We start from the raw sequence: 8,493 nt of genomic DNA on the forward strand, positions 1-8,493 counted from the left end.
GAGAATTGGATCTAGATTTCTTAGTTTGAGGTCAAGTTATCACCACTGTGCCGAGCTATTTTCCTCCTCATAGTTATTTACTAATAGTTCTACTTTGTAGAAACAAGCCAATGTCCTAATTACTTTGAGTTATCTTGAATTGATCTGGTGCAACTGACACTGGGTCAACTGGAAAAATATATTACAAGTGTCCTGATGATAGACTTCTCGGTTCTCATAGAGTCACAATGGTTTATTAAAGCTACAAAAGAGGAAAATAAAGAGACATAAAAAATTGCATTCATTAATTCGAATATTTTCATTTCAAAGATAAGACAATGTTTTAGTACATCACACCTTCTTTAACCAAAGTGATTGTGGATTTTACTTCTAAAAAGGAAAAAAAAATATAGCTAGGTTTAATTATCTAAAAATTCAAACTTTCCATATGTTTACTAATTTTAATACGAATATATTTTTTCTTGACTTAAAAGATACAAACCATCAGTTTGATATCAATGTTATCACGTATCAACATTTCTGTTAATTTAAACGGGAATTACTGGCCACAAATCCCCATTTTGGGGTAGCCGGCGACCACTCCCTTAAGAGGCTATGGTGACCTCCAGTGAGGCCTCACCGCTCGAATTTGAAAAAAAAAAAGTAAATTCGAGAAATGAAGTAACAGAGGGGTCCGCAGTGTGAGCCTCATTGGCAGCCACCTTCCATTGGGGTCAGCAACAGCGATCTCGATTGGAGAGGTGGTGGCCTATTGTCCAACATTGACGATATTTTAATATTGATATCAAATTGATAGTTTGTGTATTTGTAGGTTAAAAGAAAAAAAAAAGTAGTAAAGAAACATGAATTTAGATATTCTTTTGTTAACCAGAAAAGGAAAAGAAAAGAAAAAAACTAATGCAAAGCCATGGGCCCAAGGGATGGGGTTGGTGGGGGTCGTTGCCCATTCCATCTTTCAACCTTGGCAAGTCAATGTCAGTCACCTACCGACAGTCAACGGCTGAGATCAAACCACGGAAACGCCTCTCAGCCGTCGGATCGAACTCCAGCTCCCGACCCGCAGAGGCTGAATGAATCTGACCGGATTCCCGATTCCAGGGGCCATCCGAGTCCTCCCTATAAATCCGCTCCCGAGACGCATCAAATCTCACACCCGTTTTCTCTGCATCCTCCGTGCCGGTCCATCTCCTTCAAAGTACCAAACTTTCAGCAGTTTTCTTTCCTCAGAGGTACTTACAATGCGGAAATCTCCGTTCTTCGGTTGTTTCTGTTGATGGGTCAGCGTGTATTTGACTTCCCTCTTTGTTGGTCGCGTGTGGGGATCTGGTCGCATTGTGTTTTTTAGATGTGGGTCTTGAGATATTGCACTCTGTTCTATTCTGCAGAGAATCTGTATCATGTTTCTGTGGGCTTTGCTCTATTTGTGAAGGAATTGATGATTTTGGTGCCCACATTTGATTGAATTCGGTATTTTCCGAGCGCAAAGTTGATGTTCTTTGCTTTTCGGGGAGTTTGAGGTGGTTTGAGTTTAGATTCTCTTAGGATCTGTATTATAGTTGTATTGCTGCCCTTCCATGGTGAAGTAATTGATTTTGATGCTTACATTTGATCGAATTTGGTCTTTTGGAGCTCCATGGAAGAGATCAGCCAGTTGATTCCCTATTTTGTGGTTAAATTTAGCTTCGATTTCTCTTGCATATGTGAACTCTGTTGCCGTGATCCAAATGTGACGAACAGTCCCTCCGAGGTGATTGCCAACAGATGTTTCTATTAAAGATTTGATATTGATAAATGATTCAATCCACAGCAACTCTTAGGATTGTGGAGAATGACGAATTTCGAAGATGTTTCTATGCTCCATTTGTTGTCATAATTCTGCTGGAAATGTCTAGCTTTTATCAATTTGGTTCATCGACTATTCACCTTACTGATTCTGCATGTGATGGTGCTGCTTGTAAACAGCTTGAAGGAGATGGAGACCTTCCTATTCACCTCTGAGTCAGTGAATGAGGGGCACCCTGACAAGCTATGCGACCAGGTTTCTGATGCGGTGCTCGATGCCTGCCTTGCCCAGGACCCCGACAGCAAGGTTGCATGTGAGACCTGCACCAAGACCAACATGGTCATGGTCTTCGGGGAGATCACCACGAAGGCGAATGTTGACTACGAGAAGATTGTACGCGACACTTGCCGCTCGATCGGGTTCGTGTCTGATGATGTTGGCCTCGACGCTGATAACTGCAAGGTCCTTGTGAACATCGAGCAGCAGAGCCCTGATATTGCCCAGGGTGTCCACGGTCACCTCACCAAGCGGCCTGAGGATATTGGTGCCGGAGATCAGGGTCATATGTTTGGGTATGCCACCGATGAGACCCCTGAGTTCATGCCATTGAGCCACGTCCTTGCAACAAAGCTTGGGGCTCGCCTTACTGAGGTGAGGAAAAATGGAACCTGCCCGTGGCTCAGGCCCGACGGGAAGACCCAAGTGACTGTGGAGTACCGCAACGAGAATGGTTCAATGGTCCCAATCCGCGTGCACACCGTGCTTATCTCAACCCAGCATGATGAGACTGTGACCAATGATGAGATCGCTGCTGACCTAAAGGAGCACGTGATCAAGCCCGTCATCCCTGAAAATTACCTTGATGAGAAGACCATCTTCCACCTCAACCCATCGGGCCGCTTCGTGATCGGTGGACCTCATGGTGATGCTGGACTCACCGGTCGGAAGATTATCATCGACACATATGGAGGCTGGGGGGCCCACGGAGGCGGTGCCTTCTCTGGGAAGGACCCAACCAAGGTGGATCGCAGCGGTGCCTACATTGTGAGACAAGCTGCCAAGAGCATTGTGGCCAATGGGCTCGCAAGGAGAAGCCTCGTCCAGGTCTCCTATGCCATTGGGGTTCCCGAACCACTCTCTGTCTTCGTGGACAGCTATGGGACCGGAAAGATTCCTGACAAGGAGATCCTCAAGATTGTGAAGGAGAACTTCGACTTTAGGCCTGGGATGATTTCCATCAACCTGGACCTAAAGAGGGGAGGCAACGGTCGGTTCCTGAAGACCGCTGCGTACGGGCACTTTGGGAGGGATGACCCCGACTTCACCTGGGAGGTTGTGAAGCCCCTGAAGTGGGAGAAGCCACAGGCTTGAGGTCTATGGCGTTGAAGCTCGAAAAACTAGCTGACTGTTGCCCACTGGGCTATCCTATCGTTTTTCTCTCTCTCTCTCCTTTTTTTTTTTTTTTTTTGGTCTTTTACATTTCAAATGGGTCTCTTGAAAGATCGTCGCTGCAATTCTTGGTGAAATGCCAATCGGAAATTAAATATACGTGCGTTACATTTCCACGATATGCTTACCAGCTTTTTACATCAAGTAGAGCCTTCTTATCTTGCTTGGGAGTTGGGTGTAGTCAACTGGCAAACGCTTGGTAGTTCAGAGAACGGACAAGACTGTTGTGGACGACATATTCTTTCTTATTGTTCACAGTCGTCTGTCTTCTTCACGATCATTGGGAATGGAAAGTGTGCCTGAGAAAGGGCTTCTGTCCCCAAGTTCAGCCAAATTCATGGTTAACCCGAAGGTCATCATTGTTATTGTTTCAATTAGGATTAATTACATGAAAAATAATCGCTTCTACGTTGCTAGTTCATGAGAGGTTATCACTAATACTTATTTATTGACTCATTGTGTTCGGGACAGATAAATAACAGCCAGTACTCGGAAACAGAAGCGCTACAAGCAGACCGAGAAAGGTGGAAAAGAAAAGAGTATATAATTAAACAGTTGCTTGCATTCTCACACTGTAACAACTAACATCCTCTGTCAACATATCGGTTCTGTACATACAAATATTTCTCCAGATACACAAGTTCTGTACAATGCAATTGCGAGAGATGTCCCCGTTGGAAAGTAGATTCTCTGCTGATTGTTGGTGAAAACTATCCCTCAAGAGTGCCTAAGCTGTAGACAACACAATTACTGCATCGACACACATCACAGCAGGAGGAATACAGCAAATGCAACTGCAAAGGAATGCAAATGCAAGCTGCAGACGAGCTCATTTGCCCGTTGTTTGCCCGACTAGCCTCTCATCTTCCAGATTCATTTGTCAAAACTACAAACTCTGTGGGCTCCCCGTAATTGAGCAGTAAATATGGTGTAAGAACTGATTTAGAAGACACGGTTTTTAATCGAGTGGTGAAGGAAGACTTGGAAAAGATCCATCATCAACATTAACAATCACCAATTCCTTCATCTCCTGCTCCAAATCATAGACCTTATCATTCATGCCTTCTTTCCGATAAGCTTCGATCATCATAGAATAAGTCGTAAAATTCGGTGCAGTTTCCTTCTCCTTCATCCTCTTGAAAACCCGTTCCATCTCTATCAAATCCTCTGCCTTTGCACAAGCACTGATAACCGAATTAAAGAATGAAGTATTCTCAGGAATCTCAAACTTTCGAGCCAACTGAACCATACTGACAACCTTGTGGAACAAACCCGCATTGGCAAAACCGTTAATAAGGCAGCAGAAAGTCTTGGTATCAGCTCTCATTCCCTCAGCCCGCATCTGATCAAATGTGTACTCCATATTTTGGGCATCTCCAACATCAGCAAATACCTCAATCACGTTATTGTACGTGGAGGTTGTCCATGGAAACTGAAGCTTTCTCATGTATTCCATCACAGAGGACATCTTATCATACATCCTCTTCTTCCCGTATGCCCCAATGAGAATGTTGAAAGTTCGGGTCTCGGGCTCAATACCGAAGTTCCGGAACTTCTCGTACCACCTCTCCATGGCCTCGATCTGGCCCTTGTTCCCGAATACACTAAGGATTACGTTCATGGTCCACACATCGGGTTTGCTCTCCTTGCTCCCGAGCATTCCCGAGAGAACTCTCTCCATCTGGTCATATTTCCCAGCCTTCCCGTAGCCGCTCAGGACTATGTTTTGGGTTACAGTGTTTGGAACGATCAACCTCTCAGCCATTTCCTCATATAGTGACTCAACCAAATCGAAGCGTGAAGAATCGACACAGACCTTGATCAGGGTGCTGTAGGTGAAGACATCTGGTTGGGAATTAGGGAGGGCTTTCATTTCGTTGAGGATAGAGAAGGCTTCATCAATGAGATTGTTTCTGCAATAGGCTGCGAGTAGGGCTGTGTAAAGTTCAGGAGTGGGCCCGCATCCTTCTTCAAGCATTGTATCAAAGAGCTGACGGGCCCGGGCAGGTTGCCTGGATTTCCCGAGCAGGACAAGGAGTTTCATGTAGGTGCCTTCTTTTGGGTAATAAAAGGGCTGCTCTCTAAGCATCTCAAATACCTAAAAGATCAAGAAGTTGACCCGCCATTAGATCCAGATAACACCTATGACTCTCACCACCAAAATAAGCTAGTCATTAAGAAACATGGAGCAAAGGTGAATTAAAGGGCCCCAGGACCAATATAACAAAGCATGAGATAAGTCGGCAAGATATGTTAAGCTGCCACTGCATTGTAACTTGAGCTCCGCTATCTCACCAGGAAGTATATGCTGAATAGTACATTAGAAGTTCTAGAAAGACCAAAAACATACTCAACAAAACAAAGAAGCACAAAACCAATCTGCAAGCAAGATATTGCAAAACAAGAAACAAACCTTTGTTGATCAACCCGAGCAACAAAAGATCGATAACAAAAAACACAGCAATGATGTTTCAATTTGCACCCCTATAGGAGCAGTCCTACATCCCAACATCCAGTACATTTCTTGACTGCTACAAACACAACAGATAGAATGGTATCAATCAATTTCATCTCAATGTTTCTGCACCCAGGCCTTCGCTCGGAAACCAACAAGCTACAAAACTCCAGACTCCGAACAGCCCAACTGAGCCGAACTTGAAATTTACTATCTTTACACAGAAATCCTCACACTGTTCATCCAAATCGAAATAAACAGTTAATCAAAACCCGAAATTAAGTACCTTTTTCAAGAGGAAGGCAAGCTATTGCTCAAGAATTCAAACAGACCGACCAAACAAAAACCCCCAAAAACCGAAAATTTACCCTCTTAAGTCAGAGATTCACTGGCTATTCACCAGAAAGTACGAGGAAGAGATAAGGGTTTTCGCTAACCTCAAGAGCCTCCTGCCACTGCTTCTTGCTGATGCGGTCAGCTAAGGCTTCAGTGACGGTATTAACCCAGGCCTTGGCACTGCTTTTGCGGTCGAGCTTCTTCTTCACATTCTTCAGCGGCGCCTTCCTGCTGGTCCCGGGGACTGATGTCTCTGAGATTCCTGGGAACTCCCCCTCCTTCCAGTGCCTCCTCTTGGGGCCCGTCGGAGATGGCGGGGCCGCAACCTTCTTCCTCACAGGCGCCGCGAATGCGCAGAGGATTGGTGGCCTCGTGGGGGTGAAGACGGCGGATGCACTGTTGGGGTGGTGGTTGAGCGGAGAGGGGTGGAGAGGTGAGGAGAAGGAGAGGCAAGCCGACGACGCCATCGGAGGTTTCTGTAGTGAAATGATAGTGAGCCGAGTCCCTCGGCAGCTCTGCTCTGGAAGTGGTGTCGCGATATGGCAGTTCTGCCCTTCGAGTCTTGTCTTATTGACGGTTTTACCCCTGCCGATATCTTTCTCACATCGTAGTATAACTCGTTTAGATATTTTTGAAATTATCGTAATATAATTAGATAGATATTATGAATTTGCCCCAAAAATATATATATATATATATATATATAATTAGATCTTTGTAGGAGTTATCCATTGAAGTATACGCCTTTAAGATGATCAAGAGGGTAGAGATCACCAAAGCCTTTTGTATTGTTGGGGAGATATGTTCGAATTTAAGGCGATAACGATAGGATTTGACTTGTTAATTTTGTTAGTTGCGAACTTTATTAGTTTTTGGATTTTGTCAATAGAATAATCAAATAAACACGGTTGGATTTAATTTGACTTATTAACACTATTGCGTCACTTTTGTGTTATAACGTTGGTTCTCTTATTTTTGGCAGTTGAATTCTTAAATGCTACAACAGTTTTATCTGAATTTGACTTATTGAAATTGGGGAAGTATTCCATTTTGATGGTTCATGTTCACTCATGAAATGGGGGATTATTTTTTTTTTTCGAAATTTATGTTGTAACATCAATTTACTTCTTTTGTGCTCGTGACTACTTTGCGTTTGAAAGGTGACTATTCCAAGTGATGATCGGTGTTAATTTTACTAAGTGTGATGAAAGAGTCGATTAATTATTAAATTTCAAATTAGTCCGTTTATTTTACCAAATTATAGAAAGTAACATTATATGATAGACTTACATGATTTGGATGATAGAAAATAATTCTTTTATTATCATGAGCATGGAAACTTATCTCATTTAGTTTCTTGAAGTTTTTATAATTTATTTAATGTTTAACGTAATATTAAACGATATGACACCATATAAGTAAATTTTGTTAATATCAATGTTCCAATTAAACTTGAAAACTTCAGGAAATTAATTAAAACAAACCTCTTAATAGAAGCATATACGGCCATAAAGGAAAAAATGAGATCCTGTTGGTTCATTCTTTCCCTTCCTTGCTCTCCTTTCCTTTCCCTCCTTATATAATTGATCCACATAAATACCTTTTAGATTTTGTAAGCTAATTATATTTCACCGAAAGATGAAATTTTATCTCTTTTAGGCTGTTTACACTTGAGTCGAGAGTCATATGTCATCCAATATCTAATATATGTATTTATTGATTTTACTAATAACAAAGATGATAAATCATAATTGTCAACAATAACTTTCCATTTCTTATGGGTGAAGCTCTCTCTTGTGGTTGAATGAGAAGCCGCTCAATACTGAGTTGAGGGTTTGGAAATTCAAGCAACGGTGTTAATTATCCCAATCTATTGTTCAATTATTATATATGAGACAAATGGCCAGTGCAAGCGCGGGCTAGAATTATTGTTAATAAGTTCTTTCATTATAACTTCTACAAAAGTAATTTTGCTTATTCTCCTATATATCTATAGTATTTTATGGATGCAATCTCCTTAATTAGTTTATTGATCTCAGTACTCAAACGATTGTAAGAATATATCAATTCTCCATAATTCAAAAAATCTCAATTGAATGTATTTTTTTTCCGTGCATCCAATAAAAAAATATATACCAATTACTAGGAGTGATCGGTTCTGGGTACCCTATTTTTTATCGGCTCCAAGATTTTCGAACCGAACCCTACTTTGTTGAATTTTGGAACCGGAACTTACCCGGAACTTGTATTATACCACAGGTTCTGGGTACCCTATTGGAACCTGTAAATTTTTTTGTCTAACTCAATCAAACAACAAAGATCGTTGAACAAGAGAGATCCCTAAATATCCATTTGAAAAAAGATATGAATATAGTCGATAAGGCGGAGCCTGCTGAAGGAAGGGCGCTAACGCGCCCCTGCAATCTTTATAAAGCAACAAGACCAGAGTAGTCAAAGAGACTGCCCCCGC

General features: G+C 42.2%; 2 protein-coding genes across 2 annotated transcripts; one reads left to right on the forward strand and one right to left on the reverse strand.

The window, feature by feature from the left end:
* The first annotated feature begins 1,071 nt into the window (after positions 1–1,071).
* Positions 1,072–3,353, forward strand: LOC116196844 (S-adenosylmethionine synthase 5-like). Its single transcript, XM_031526759.1, has 2 exons — positions 1,072–1,229; positions 1,963–3,353. Exon 2 carries the CDS (start codon positions 1,973–1,975, stop codon positions 3,152–3,154), a length of 1,182 nt encoding a protein of 393 aa, XP_031382619.1. The 5' UTR covers positions 1,072–1,229; positions 1,963–1,972; the 3' UTR covers positions 3,155–3,353.
* A 402-nt stretch (positions 3,354–3,755) lies between these two features.
* On the reverse strand, positions 3,756–6,622 carry LOC116196837 (pentatricopeptide repeat-containing protein At3g06430, chloroplastic). Its single transcript, XM_031526750.1, has 2 exons — positions 6,125–6,622; positions 3,756–5,330 (listed from the first exon to the last, which is right to left on the reverse strand). The coding sequence occupies exons 1-2, from the start codon at positions 6,488–6,490 to the stop codon at positions 4,191–4,193; spliced, it is 1,506 nt and encodes a 501-aa protein (XP_031382610.1). The 5' UTR covers positions 6,491–6,622; the 3' UTR covers positions 3,756–4,190.
* Between the last annotated feature and the right edge of the window lie 1,871 nt (positions 6,623–8,493).

Source organism: Punica granatum, chromosome 1, assembly GCF_007655135.1.
Source record: "Punica granatum isolate Tunisia-2019 chromosome 1, ASM765513v2, whole genome shotgun sequence".
NCBI lineage: Eukaryota > Viridiplantae > Streptophyta > Magnoliopsida > Myrtales > Lythraceae > Punica > Punica granatum.